This window comes from Hippocampus bargibanti, linkage group LG14, assembly GCF_051943395.1.
Source record: "Hippocampus bargibanti isolate YZ-2025 linkage group LG14, ASM5194339v1, whole genome shotgun sequence".
Taxonomy (NCBI): Eukaryota; Metazoa; Chordata; class Actinopteri; order Syngnathiformes; family Syngnathidae; genus Hippocampus; species Hippocampus bargibanti.
This window is the reverse complement of record NC_142747.1, coordinates 9,231,059-9,244,586: the sequence shown is the minus strand read 5'-3', so window position 1 is coordinate 9,244,586 and position 13,528 is coordinate 9,231,059. Positions and strand designations below refer to the sequence as shown.

The window sequence follows — 13,528 nt, the reverse complement described above, 5'->3', positions numbered from 1 at the left end:
TCGCTTGGCTTCGTGTGGCGGAGAGAAGCTGTTGTAGCATTGCCTCCAGGTTATTTGAACTCCCAACAGAATTACCATCAGAGGTTGGAATGTAATCTCCAAATTTTAATCGTTCAAGGGATTCCCTTAGTCGTCCTTCCAACTGCGAAGCCATTCTCCTTCCCGCTGTTTCCACTGCCGCCCCGCATGAACCTCCATACTGGGATACAAACCTAATCAACAAAAGCAACATCAAGGATCAAAATAGCGTAAACTTAATCCGTTATCGCTCAGTATAATGATGTCTTAACTCCTGGATGACTCAAGTTTTCCTCCATCTTTGGAAACAGTAATATTGCATGCGACCCATTTAGAGTTGAGTACAGTAAAGTCTCGTTATATCGATATCGGATATATCGATAGTCCCGGTTATATCGATACTATTTCTATGCACGCACGCAGAAAATTACATGCAAACAGGGTCGGATATATCGATAGTCCCGGTTATATCGATATTTTTTCGGACTCCCTTGAATATCGATATAACGAGACTTTACTGTACTTGCTGTCAACCTGACCATTGTAGCACAAACATCTCATTCAGTCAACCAACTTACCTGAGTATTTCCCCACGCAGAGACCCCATCTCCACTTTGACAATGTCATCGGCATACTGGAGAAGCATGTTCTCCCGCATCTGGCTATTCTCCAACATTGAGAAGATTTTGTCCCACTTTGTGAGGTCTGGAGAACTACAGGGGGTTGCACTTGGTGTGGCTAGAAACAGATGACGGAAGGAGAAAGAACCATTGACAAGTTTTGTTTGGTTGAAAGGACTTCTGATGAGCATCCAAACCTTAGAAGATAACCAGACAGATCGAAAATCTTGATTTGCAATAAACTCTGTGTGGTCCAGGTGAGTTGATCAGAACTATGAGAGCTACTTGAAACAGTGTCATCATGACTACCGAAAACATCTGGAAGCCACACCACTACAAGAGTTGCAGAGGGGCCTGCCCCTACTTTAAGTCAGTGGAAAATTACACACTCACAGCAATCCTTTAGAAGCTGTAACTTATTCATGTAACCCCGTTGGGTTAGGATATGCCATTTTCATGTGATGAACTGACTACAAGGAAACACGGTCTGATCCAAGTTGAAAGCTAAGCAGCAATACCGCCAGATTAGTTTGATAACTTTTGGCTAGCAATGATATCACATTGTGCGAGTACTTGTCATCTTACAGTACTCAAAATGATATGCAGTCACCTTGATCGAAACTAGGTTGTTGCTGTTTAAATGTTGGCGGTGCAACAAGAACCCTGCTAGGTTTAAATCAACAAACATGGAAAATGCAACAGAGGGGTTTGACCCGCAACCTTGCCATTCAGTGGCAATTTATTAGTATTGCTAGAATTGATTAAGTGTGCATTTATCTTATTAGCCAAAATCATAAGAGCAAATTGGTGATCCGTGTTATGAGGTAGAAGTCAAATTCCCGATCCGTAGTTATTATTATACTTTCCTCTTTACGACCACTTGGCCCAGTCTGTTTCGGTGTCACAAAAAAACAGAGTTGGGTTGGATTGGATTGGATTGGATGTGCCTTTATTCGTCTCACACTGGAAAAAAATTACATTTCACAGCAGCAAAGTTATGAAAGGAAGAGGAAAGGAAAGAAAGAAGTAGAAAAAAGAAATACAGGAGCTGATAGAAAGGCAGACACTAAAAGACAAGACAAAAGTAAAGACATTCACCTTGAAACACTCACTGAGCAGAAGACTAATACTTCATGCTTGATGTAGTTTGAACACCATGCCTTGTTTGACTTTTTAGGGTTACTTATACCAAACATTTTTGATGGCACTTCCGCACGCATACTTCTAACTACAAATGAACCAGCATCAGTATCATACTACATAACCCTTTTATCTTCAGTTGTGCTAGATGTACTAGGATGAGACACAGCTGTAACTGTAACAAAACAATGATTGGATCTGAAGTTGAGGAACCAAAATCAAGCGAAACCCCATTTCAAAATCTGGAATTCTTAGGTCAAAGTGTATATGACACTTACGCTCCGGTGTTTTTTCCTCTGTGATTTCGTTGTAGTAGGTGTCGGCATAGTTGACTTCGATTTCGTCGTCATAGGTCAGTGTCAGACACACACAAATAGACCACGCACCCACTGCCAGGGGGAGTCTCCAGTACAACATGCTGCTCTTCTGTGCGTGTATGCCGAGAGGTGAGTGAGTGTGCACAGGTGGAAGAAGAAAACAGATGCGTGGCTTGCCTCCTTTGTCCTTTTCTCTGGGTCTGTGTGCACGTGAAGAAATGCTCTGTCAGTCACCGTGGTCCCCTCCGGTCTACCACTCTCATTTTGAAAGCACTCCCGCCTCAATACCTCATGCAACATTTGTTCCCTCCCTCTTCACATCCTCCCCCTCCGCATCTCTGCTGCTCCCATTCTTTCTTGCTAAATGCTGAGCAATCCTTGGCAGGAAACCCATCACTGGTCTACCCAGCCAAATAAGGGCTTGTTAGATTCAATACTCACACACAACTTGCTTTTTTTATTTAATTTGTTAACTTCACTTTTTATTCAAGCTACCAATTGACTTAACTTAATTTGTCTATGCAATCCTTTGACCAGCACACATCCCCGGGAAGGCGTGTGGGCTTGGGTCAAAAACTCCCTTAGAAATGCTCTTTGTGTCATTGAAATGTTAGCAGTGCCCCAGACTGAGAGCGAATACGCCAGAGCAGTGAGTAATGCGTCGTTGGAGGTAGCCGGTGTGTCGTAATCAGATATTACTGCCGATGCAGCAACTCACTCACAGCCAAAGAGGGGTGTGGGGGTGGACAGGTAATGGGAGAGGAGAGAGGGGGGAGAGAGAGATTGATTTTTGCCCCACGCAGAGTTTGTGTGTGCCTGTGTAAAAAGTGTAGCCTTTTCTAAATTCATTTTTAAAAAGCTTCAGCATTTTCTGCCCCCTTTTTAGTATTCCTCAGCAAATTATTTTCTGCTGTTGGTTATGTGTATAAAGTATAGATACACACATGTTTCCTTTCGTGGGACTTTTGTCTTTCTGGTTGTAGCAGATGGATTTAATAATTTCTTCATGGGACTTGAGGCTGTTCTGCATAGCCTTTTTGTGTGTTTTTTTCCGGTGTATGTCTTGCATACCTGTTTGTAAACTGGGTGGAAGAGTTTTGATATTTCAATAATAAGCCGGGAAAACCACAACATGCAGCTCTGGTCGGAGGAAAGAACACGTGGTGTTCACATACAGCGCATGTCTTCATAAATCCAACTTTTAAGACAGCTATCATAGTGTGTATGCACAATTTTAACTGAATGACTGTCATTTTATGGTTTTGTTACCACAGTAATTTTCAGTGTTTTCTTTCCCATTATGTAATTACCAAAATATGTCACCTTTTTGCAAGTTTTGCTGACAACCAGCCCAGAGTGTATCACAGCTCTCACCTAAAGTCAGCCGGGGTAGGCGTTTTTCTTACTTTTGGCAATCGAAAAGGACTTGAGATCACGAGAATGTCATTCCAGCAGGTGGAACAATTTTCCTGTTGAAAAACAAGAATGTCTTTTTAAGCATCGCTTTTAATGCACATGGATAATCTTGCTATGTCATGAGATTATTTTAACATTTCCATTTGTTGTCTGACTACATTCAAATTCTGGCTTTTGCTCGTCATCAATGGCCGCCAGCAGATTCAGGAAATCAAACATCTGCACCATAATTTGTCGCAGACCGCGCAACAACTGTGACTTGTTTTTGAATACTATAATATTCCTCTTCCTGTCAAGTTCTCCGTTGGACGCATTCACCAAAAATTTTTAACTTCAGAATAGTCACCAGCAACTGTTGTCTGTGTTGATTCAATGATTTGAGTTGAAACATAACATTATGTGACTGTCTATCCACAGGCAACCACATGCTCCTCCGTGTGCTCCCCTCAGTCTACCCCAAACAACCCGATGTCATCCACCGTCACCTAGGCAAGCTCACCGTTGTACTGTCACAGTTGGATTCCTCTGAACAACAACACCTGATCAGATTGCTTCAAATGGTAGCTGAGCAACATCCACTGGTGAGATTTATTTTGTGTCATGAATGGCATTACAAAATCAAGGGGTTGTGTTTTCCCGCTCAATGTGGATATATGAAAATATTCAAAAGAAGTTGGTACAGTTGAACATAGGTACCATTGAAACACCAGGTTTATTCTCCAATCGTCTGATCCAATTCTGTCTCGCAGAGGATAATAAGGCGGAACAGTTCATTGCCAGAGTGTTTTCATATTCCCCTGTAGTCACGCCTTTGTTGATCATCACTCACCTCATCGTTCACCTCGCTCTGCTTTTCACCTCTTTGACTCGAAGAATGTCTCGAGGACTTAAAAACATTCTTGCCCCCACTGAATGCCTCCTTATGATGCTGGAGTCATTGGAAAAGTATGATCAATTAAAAACACAACGTCTATTTTCAGATGTTGAGCCCTCAGGTACCTGCCCTGGTCAGTTACCTAGGCAACCAGTCACTAATTGAGGCCATTTTAGCCACTCTGGTGGATGTGTCTCTCGCCAGCCCTTCCTCACTGATCAGCTGTCTGCCAAGGCTAAGGACTGTTGGACAACAATGGCCTAACCTCTTGGGTCACGTGGCCAAAATCCACAGAGCTGTGGGCATCATCAATGAGGTACACACACATTCACACGCATACTTGTAGCACACACAATGGACAACTGAGGAATGGGAGTACCAACTTGTGAGCCAAATTTTTGGCCTGGCTGCATGCTTTCATACTGACTTGCAGTTTTGAACTGAAGTTTAACCAACTTCAGTTCAATAATGTGACCGGACAAAATCACTCAACAAAGAATCCAATGAGGAATCCATCAGTACATTTTCTTTATACCTCTTGTGGAACTGGAACCTTTCCCAGCTGATTTACGGTGAAAGGCTGGACTGATGGCGGATAGTGGCAGACAAGCATCTACTCTCTCATGTTCAATCACAGATGGCTCGACAACTATCGTGTGTGTGTGTGTGTGCGTGTGTGTACGCGTGTGTACGCGTGTGTGTGCGTGTGTTTGCGTGTGTGTGTGTTTGTTCAGATTTAGTAACAGTTACAGGTCATTTGGCTCTTAATGTCCTGTATTTCTTCACACTGGAGCTATTTGGAAAATAAGGCCAGATTTTCTGGGAAATTACTCTGCATAGACCTCCTAGTGATGGCAATGCCTCCTGTAAGTTTGTGCCCCCCCCCCCCACACACACACACACACATCGCCCCCCTTTACTGGTTGCACAACTTTCTCTTGCTTCCTTTCTTTTTTGAAGCACTTCATCGGTATTAAATGACCATCTCTGTGGTTTATTTGATCCGAACATGCCAACGGAATTTGTTTTCTCAGCAAGACCTTAAAAATAGAAAACTCAGCATTGTATAAAAGGAAGCAAAGAAATTCAAGTGTCTTAAGTCTTCGGGCTCGGTTTTCGCCAATGGCAAATGTGAAAATTCTCAGTGGGGCTTCAATTAGCCCCACTAGCAATGTGTTCTTTCAATTTCAACATTAAAAAAGTTGTAATGTTCATTCTTCTGTATGTTTTTTTTCTTCCCTGAACTACTCCCATCATTTTTTTCACATGATCCTGTCCGAAATGTTATGTAAAACCTGCTTCGAGTGTAAGCTTGTAAGCCCCATAGCCTTTTATAACATAAAATAACAAGTCAATAAAGCCAGCACTGTGATGCAATAATAATTGTGCAATTGTATCTTTATAGCTTCAATCTTCACCCCAATGAGCTTCTGTTTTATTGTTGTGCTGTGCCTGAGAGCCTCCTAACTCCCTTCATATGTTGGGTGGAAGCCCACTACTCCTACTTTTTCACTTGGCTCTAACCTCCACACATGAGGTTATTATCCGTCAGAAGAAAGTTTGAAACATGCCCAAACTGTGCAGCAATATCATTCATCCCATTATATTTGATTCACTTTTCATGAACTCATCAAGGGTGTTGTTTGTATTTTAAATTGCAAGAGCACTGACATTGAATCCTACCTCGTTTTCTCCACTCACACTACGGTATTAGATTGAGCGCAGGGGGAGTAATCATGCAGCTTGACCGCCAGGCCAGTGCATATGACTTTTTTCTTCAAGAGATGTAAATCTAGCTAGTAGTTACAATTGTGCACCAAAAGTGATTACCCTGTATTTATATGTATATGTATATATGGATGGATGGATGGATGGATAGATAGATAGATAGATAGATAGATAGATAGATAGATAGATAGATAGATAGATAGATAGATAGATAGATAGATTTTTTTCTTACCAAAAGTATTAACAAGACCAGTGGGAAAATTTAGACCACTAAATATTTTCAAATATTTGCGTTTAAAATTAATCAATGCAAAGTCACTAGTGTCTGTATCTAGACCAGACATGGGCAAACTACGGCCCGCGGGCCACATACGGCCCGTTAGGCTTTTCAATCCGGCCCGCCGAACTTGCCCAAATTATAGTACAAACAGTGTCTAAAACTCATGATAAAAAGCCAGCGAACAACAGGGCAGATAACTGAAAAGTTGCCCGCCCCATTTTTCACAACTACAAGCAAAATGAGACCAATCCCATTAAAAACATTGTCACAAAGTATAAAGTTTTTTTTAAGTCAAGAATGCACCAACTACAAATGCTACCTTGCTTCATTTACGGCAAATGCGCATGGCTGTAAATTTTGCTACAGTAGTCGATTGTCATTGTGGTGCACAATGCAATGTTTGCATTGATTCCTACGAGCCACTAAGCCCCTTTCATAAGTCTCACGTACACTTTACAGTCACGGTTTAATGTAAATTTACGTTTTGTAGCGTCACATATGTTGTTAGCTTCTTTTGAATCTTTCTTCTAGTCTGAGGTTCTGTGCATCTATTTTGGAAAATGACATGCAATTGCACGACTTTGTAACGCTTGCGAAAGTCCGGAAGAAAGAAGCAGGCTTCTGATTGGCTGCCGAGCCGAGTATGCAAATTTCAACTGCAGGTCGTCTATGTTTGTGTGCTCGGCGACGGTACACGTGTATTGTTAGCGCGTGAAGGCGAGAGCGTCAGTGAGGAGTTTGTTGAGCGCGCGGTCAGGACAAACCATCTATGATTTGGCGGAATTTAACACAAGTAGGTATTATTGAGCTTGAATATTTCGTTGTGTAATAATATGTTTTGAATGTTGAAAGTGATTCCATTGTTCAATAAATGTTGATTTCTTTAACTTTGCCCCTTCGATGGAAACTTAAAAACAGACGCAATCTTGATTAATCACAGTGCATATGTTATTTTAATCTATTTCCATTTCCTCCTCCAAGTATCTGCGAAATAGTATGCAAACGCCATATTCCTTGAGACAAATTATTAACTGATCATGGATATTTTTCACATTTGAAAGACAGTTAATAAATTGGGTTGTAGTGTTCTTACTGTGCTATGAGGTTTGTACATACTACAAGGACAACCGGCACCATTTTTTGTTTTTGTTTCCCACTGACATCAGAAAAACGTTTCATAGCATCTAAAATACCCAAATCAGGCAGGCTGATATTTTTAGTTAAATGAAAAACACCAATAAAAATGACTTCAAATTGAATCCGGATATGACCAGTTTCAGAAGGTCCCACCCCTTGTTCATGACGTCACACCAAGACGTCTTGCCTTGCTCGAGAATCAAAACAATGGCTTCAGATTCGGAGAAGATGTTTTCTTGTTCTTGTTCTTCTGAAGAGGAAAGCATAAATGTTTGCAATTGATTCTAGGAGTCCTCCCGTATCAATTCGAGCCGCCAATGACAGCAATGTAGCACCCACAAAAAGCAGAAGATTGCGCCCAAGCGCCGTTGGAAATGGGCTGATTTGTCAGCTGGGAATTTGTGTCAGCGAATATCAAATAGTTGTCTTGGTGCGACACACAACGATTCACCATGGCGTTATTTATGTGTTTTCCTTCTAATTTCGCCATCAACACGGATCAACACGAAGTTTTCAGACTAAACAAAGTACCCAAAATGCATTGTGTGTCGCTTTCTCGGTCAGGGGCGGTCCAAACGTGACGTCACATGGGGATCGTCATCAACTCGAAAACAAGACTTCATGAATATTCAGCGCAAGTCTTAAAACGTAAACTATAGCTATATGCTGTGGAATCTTTGTAAAATACGCTCAGTCGAAGTAATTTGAAGTGATTTTATAAATTATGGACATAACTTGTTCGGAGTATTTCCGGCCCAAAAACCTCCTCCAAATGCTCCTGGCCCGGCCCCTCTGTCAAATGTTAGAACCCAATGCGGCCCGCGAGTCAAAAAGTTTGCCCACCTCTGATCTAGACTATGTAGCTGTAGCGAAAATGTTGACCCTTGGCACATAGATTTTATGACTGGATTTTAATCTATTGTTAAATAGTCTCTATGTTGGTAATGTGTTCTTTATTTTTTTCTCAGGCACATGCACACAATTCTTTGGTTTACCTGGTGTCTCTTCTGGGCAACATGGAACACACTTTTCACCACACACTGCTTCTGGAGATCCGAGCTCTGACAGACCGTTACCCGTCTGTGCTCGGAGGGCATGGTAAAGATCTCTACAGACTGAGCAACTCCTTCGCAGCCATAGCCAGACTGTTAGGGAGACAACTGGAGGAGACTGCCACCGCGTGCCGCAAGTCGGAGGAGTCACACACGTCTTCTGTTCTTCTGAAGCAAAGGTACGTTCTACAATTGGGGTACATTCAGATTTTCTTTCTCCTCCATCAGATTGGGGAGTGGGAGGATGGAGAGATGTTCAATTTGTGCAGAATTGACTTGTCTTTTCAGAATGCGATCATACTTCAATCATTCTGAAGTCTTTCATGATGAACCAGAAAATAGCCGGCTCGCTAGCGTACATACAAACTAACATGTGTGTCGATGTGCGTGTGTGTTTCCCAGCGAGAATGGGCATTGCTCGCCATCTCCCAACGCATCTGTTCTTCACTGCAAAGGAGGAGCAATAAGCGGTGGTGGGTCTGAGCCAAGAAAGCCAATGATGGTGGGGGTTGAGTCGGAAGTGCAGGACTCTCCAGTACCCCAACGGCGATACAGCCTGAATCAAGCAGTGAGAGATGTGCAACGGGAGATGAGATTCAACAGGTGGGAGACAATGTGATCGTCTGGACAGTTGACTGAAAACATTTTTCAGTTTGGTTTTGAGGACAGCAGAATGTAATATGGTTCCAGCGTCGGACCCGCAGTCTTAAGGATCTGTGATTAAGCCTTCCCGGTGAAGTTTGAAGGATGGATGTTGGGGAGTTTCTGTCTGAGTGCCCACTTTACTTTGCAGATGATTTGTAACACTTTGTGTTCCACCACATTGTGTTAATCCTGTCCGCACATATAAATTGAAGTCGGCTGTGGTCAAGCCCATATTAGCACAGACTACCTGCTTTCAGATCTCTCGGCAGCATCTATCTGAGACATTTTTAACACTGTCTTACCCACTTTCCTCACAAATATTCCTCCATGACAAAACCCACAATGTCAACAAAAGTAAGTATTTCTACAACCAAAGAGGCGAAATCCTAGTGACAAACGAGTGGTCCGGTATAAAAAAAGATGCGTATCGTATTGTACTATTGCATGAAGCAGAACAGGCATGAACAATATGCGGCGTGACGATAATTCAATTGCACCCCATGTGGTCTTTTATTTACTCACAATGAGGATCAAGTTGTACATTATTTATGTGTGTTTTTGGGTTGAAATTGTATTCTTGTGTTGGTACTTTGGTCTGTCATAGGTCCAAAAGCCTGGCTCTCCATGTTGTACGCTTGCGATCCATCAATTCAGACGGCGGGGACGACGGAGAAGTAGTGGAGCTGAGTGCAGACAACATGACATTCACCAGCACCTCTTCCTGCCACCCTTCGGCGGCACAACGGGAAATGACACCTCCTGCCAAGACACAGACAGACAATCCACCCACATCCAGCGTAGCCCCTGTGCCTGACAATGGCATCAAAGAGGCAGACAGAGCTTTGTGCGGGCAGAAGAACGAGGAGGTGGCTGACAGACTCTTCATCCACTTCAGAGACAATCTTGAGTTGATCCGAGAGTTTTGTAAGGGCATGGTCCAACAGATCCCCATACCAGAACAATGCGTCATAGAAGGTAAGATGACCGGATACTTGCATCACTTTAGAGTTCATTCAGTGAGTTTCATCCATTTGCCCTGATCCGCAATTGCTAATATACTACTACTATGAATAATCATATAATAATAATAATAATAATAATAATAATAATAATAATCATCATCATCATAATCATCATCATCATCATCATCATCATAATAATAATAATACTAATAATGAAAAGGTTTCTTCAGCCGTCATCTGTACTTCTTTGAGGCCAAAGAAATACAGATGACGACTGAAGAAACCTTTTCATCGATAGACCACTCCTGTATGACTGAGCGCCTACACAGACGTAATAATAATAATAATAATAATAATAATAATGACTTTTTTAAACAATTGTGTCAACACTTGCAGAAATTAATTTGTAGACATAAGAAAACACTGAGTGACAGATAATTGCCCAACCAAATCTGTTCTTGATCACATTAAATAAATAAATAAATAAATAAATAAATAAATAAATAAATACCATTTCTTTGATGATACTAGCGTGTTTGACTGGAGGCAAATTCATTGTGTGTTCTACATACTTGGCAATAAAGATGATTCTGATTCTGATTCTGATTCTGATAAATAAATAAATAAATAGCTACGTACATACATAAATACATAGATTGACAAATAAATAAATTCATGAATCAAAAAATCTTTTCCTGTCGGCTTTTCCCTTCAGGGGTCGCCACAGCGATAAATAAATAAATAAATAAAACAAAATTAAATAAATAAATAAATAAAACAAAATTAAATAAATAGCTAAATAAATGCATTCTTAATAATAAAAAAGAAATCGCTCACTAAATAAATAAATGACAAACAAATAAACAAATGATTAAATAAATAAAATAAATAAATATATAAATAGACGAACGAGCAAATGAATTAATAAATAGATAAATGGATCAATGGATAGATGGAATACTAGAAATATTTGCTGCTGTGAAATGTAAATTTCTCCACTGTGAGACTAATAAAGGCATATCCAATCCAATCCAATCCAATTAGCCTGTCAATGTGTATGCAATGTAGAAAACAGTCATGCATGTGAATATGATTCAAATTTATTCATGCAAATCGCGATATTTTTTTTCACACTCGAGAAGCCCTAATTGATACCTGTCACGTTAAATCCCTCAACTCATTAATCCATCCTCTTTTCACTAAAACACCACTCATGCCGTTGCATATTATTTTATTACAGAATCAAACAGAGGTTGTGTGGCCAGGCTCTCGTTTTCCTGTCCCCTGAAGGGTCATTACTGCCTGTACGCAAAATCCAGTTTTTGCATGAGGAGCCGCCGGCCTCATCTTTGGATACACATCATGCTGCTTCATCTCCAGGTGCACGGCGACACCTTGTTATCAATAACAACGCATTTGTCAAGCAACAAATCACCACGTGTATCTTTTTACTTTGGAGCAGGAACAATTTCTGACAACATCTACTTCATCCCTTTGTCTCTTGTAGAGTAAGTGCAAAGTTCCACTAAGTTCTGCAAATGAATGCGTTCAGAGGCTAGCTTCGCTTTGGGGCAAGACTCAACTCAAAGGAGCTCACAGCTTCCACGTAGCGATGACACAACATGGCACTCCACCCAGAAAGGTATTTTAGTACGATTTGTGGCTAGTTTTCTGCAACACACGCCACAAAGAAAAATTTTGTTCAGTTTTATGCTCACTATGCCTTTTGGTTAGTGCTGAATTCTGGTGGCCCCAATAGCAGTGAGGAGGTCAGCTGCTAAATCCCCATTTATCATTTGACACATTTCAACCCCTCACCGGCCCCCCCAAGTTGGGACACAAGTTTCATATGCCTCGGTGCCATACTGGGTCCTCCTGAAGTGTCAAGTTAAGAGGTTCCTCAGAAAAATATTGCAGCAGTTATTTTCTCAGCTGCTGCGGTGACCATATGGAGCCCAAATACACACTTGGATATGACCACACAAATTCAGTTATTCATATTTAGTCTCACACACACACACACACACACACACACACATACACGCGCGCCCAAAAATATTTTATGATGTAAACAAAACATAGATCGGAACGAATTCTAACCTGCTTTGAGCAACAAGTGTTTTTACATTCATTAGCTCATTCACTGCCATTCACGAATTTAGTCGGGAATTAAAAATATGACGTAGAGCACCATTCCTGAATTTGATCGGGTTTTGTGTTTATATGGTTGGGTAGTCGATAAAGCGCTGGCATGGCCTCTGGCAATGTTTTATTCTTTTCCACGAGGGGCAGCATTTCCCTTTTTTTCCATGTTAGTACTTTGCTCCAGCTTCAGCTGTTGTTAAAGCCCTGTATAAACCAATATGCATGTATTGCATTGTACAGGACATGAACCCTCATTTCAAGCTCATATAACTCCATACTCATATAATTTAAGAATTAACACTTTTTTTCTGATTACAAAAGAGAGTCTACGTTTTTTATGCTCCATTGAATGTTTATGTAGTCATAAAATTCAATATTCTGTGGGTCCTGGAATTGGAATGACAATGACAAAAACCCTGGCACTGCAGTGGATACATTTTTGCATGTCTGGAAGTGAATGAGTTAAATTGGATCTGCTGAAACGTGACTTTTTAGGGGGGTTCTGTTAACTCCTTTTAGAACTTTTTACAAGAACATCTGACTTGCGTGTGGGATCTTTCATTCTCATGCAGAAGAGGATCTTCCACTGGGTTGGCAAAATCACATTCAAGGCGCTCAGTTTTGCGTGCACCGACAGTAGTGTTTTGTCTGTGGCTTGTTTTTTTTCACATGATCTCACAAGAACTACACAGCTAATTCCTGCAAAAGTTGTGGAGAGTTGAGGAATTTTCCCATGGATTAACCCATATTTTGGGTGGGGGGAGTGAAAATCCTGGCCATATGCAATTTGTGATGCTGAACTTTTTGTGCAATTTCCTTCTAAATGTTCATGATGCAGCAGATTGTTGTTGCTCATGTACTCAACGAAAGTACTGTGTGTCCACGAAAGCTTGTGGGAACATTCATGTTTGTTGTGTGAAGTGTTCCTATCTCTGTGTGGGGTGTGAAAAATATATCTTCAGCTGTTTTATGAAAATGTAAAACATATCACGAGAGAAAGGGAGGGCAGAAAAGTGAGCAACGGCATCCTGTGCGATGGGAATAATACAATCAACGGCGAGATTGAAAGCAGAGACTTTTGCGATGTTTCCGGCCCTTCTGAAAGTGAAGTTCTGCCTTTTATGACTCGGCACAGCAGTTTCACGACAAAATTGAAAACTTCTGCGGGAGGGGAGATAGATGACTTCAATGTGA

At 41.1% G+C, this 13,528-nt stretch overlaps 2 protein-coding genes across 2 annotated transcripts in view; one reads left to right on the top strand and one right to left on the bottom strand.

Annotated features, from left to right (window-relative positions):
• ptx3a (pentraxin 3, long a) overlaps positions 1 to 2,358 on the bottom strand; it is a 6,253-nt gene extending 3,895 nt beyond the window's left edge. Inside the window, exons 1-3 of the mRNA XM_089014630.1 lie at positions 2,057 to 2,358; positions 597 to 756; positions 1 to 212 (exon numbers count right to left, since the gene is read on the bottom strand). The exon at positions 1 to 212 is cut by the window's left edge and continues 195 nt beyond it. Coding sequence (XP_088870756.1) covers positions 1 to 212; positions 597 to 756; positions 2,057 to 2,195 — 511 coding nt within the window. The 5' untranslated portion in view covers positions 2,196 to 2,358. The remainder of the gene's footprint in view (positions 213 to 596; positions 757 to 2,056) is intronic.
• veph1 (ventricular zone expressed PH domain-containing 1) overlaps positions 1 to 13,528 on the top strand; it is a 34,465-nt gene that overhangs the window by 10,444 nt on the left and 10,493 nt on the right. The window contains exons 5-11 of the mRNA XM_089014631.1: positions 3,929 to 4,092; positions 4,492 to 4,701; positions 8,499 to 8,761; positions 8,985 to 9,185; positions 9,832 to 10,202; positions 11,430 to 11,569; positions 11,697 to 11,831. Of these exons, the coding sequence (XP_088870757.1) occupies positions 3,929 to 4,092; positions 4,492 to 4,701; positions 8,499 to 8,761; positions 8,985 to 9,185; positions 9,832 to 10,202; positions 11,430 to 11,569; positions 11,697 to 11,831 (1,484 nt within the window). The remainder of the gene's footprint in view (positions 1 to 3,928; positions 4,093 to 4,491; positions 4,702 to 8,498; positions 8,762 to 8,984; positions 9,186 to 9,831; positions 10,203 to 11,429; positions 11,570 to 11,696; positions 11,832 to 13,528) is intronic.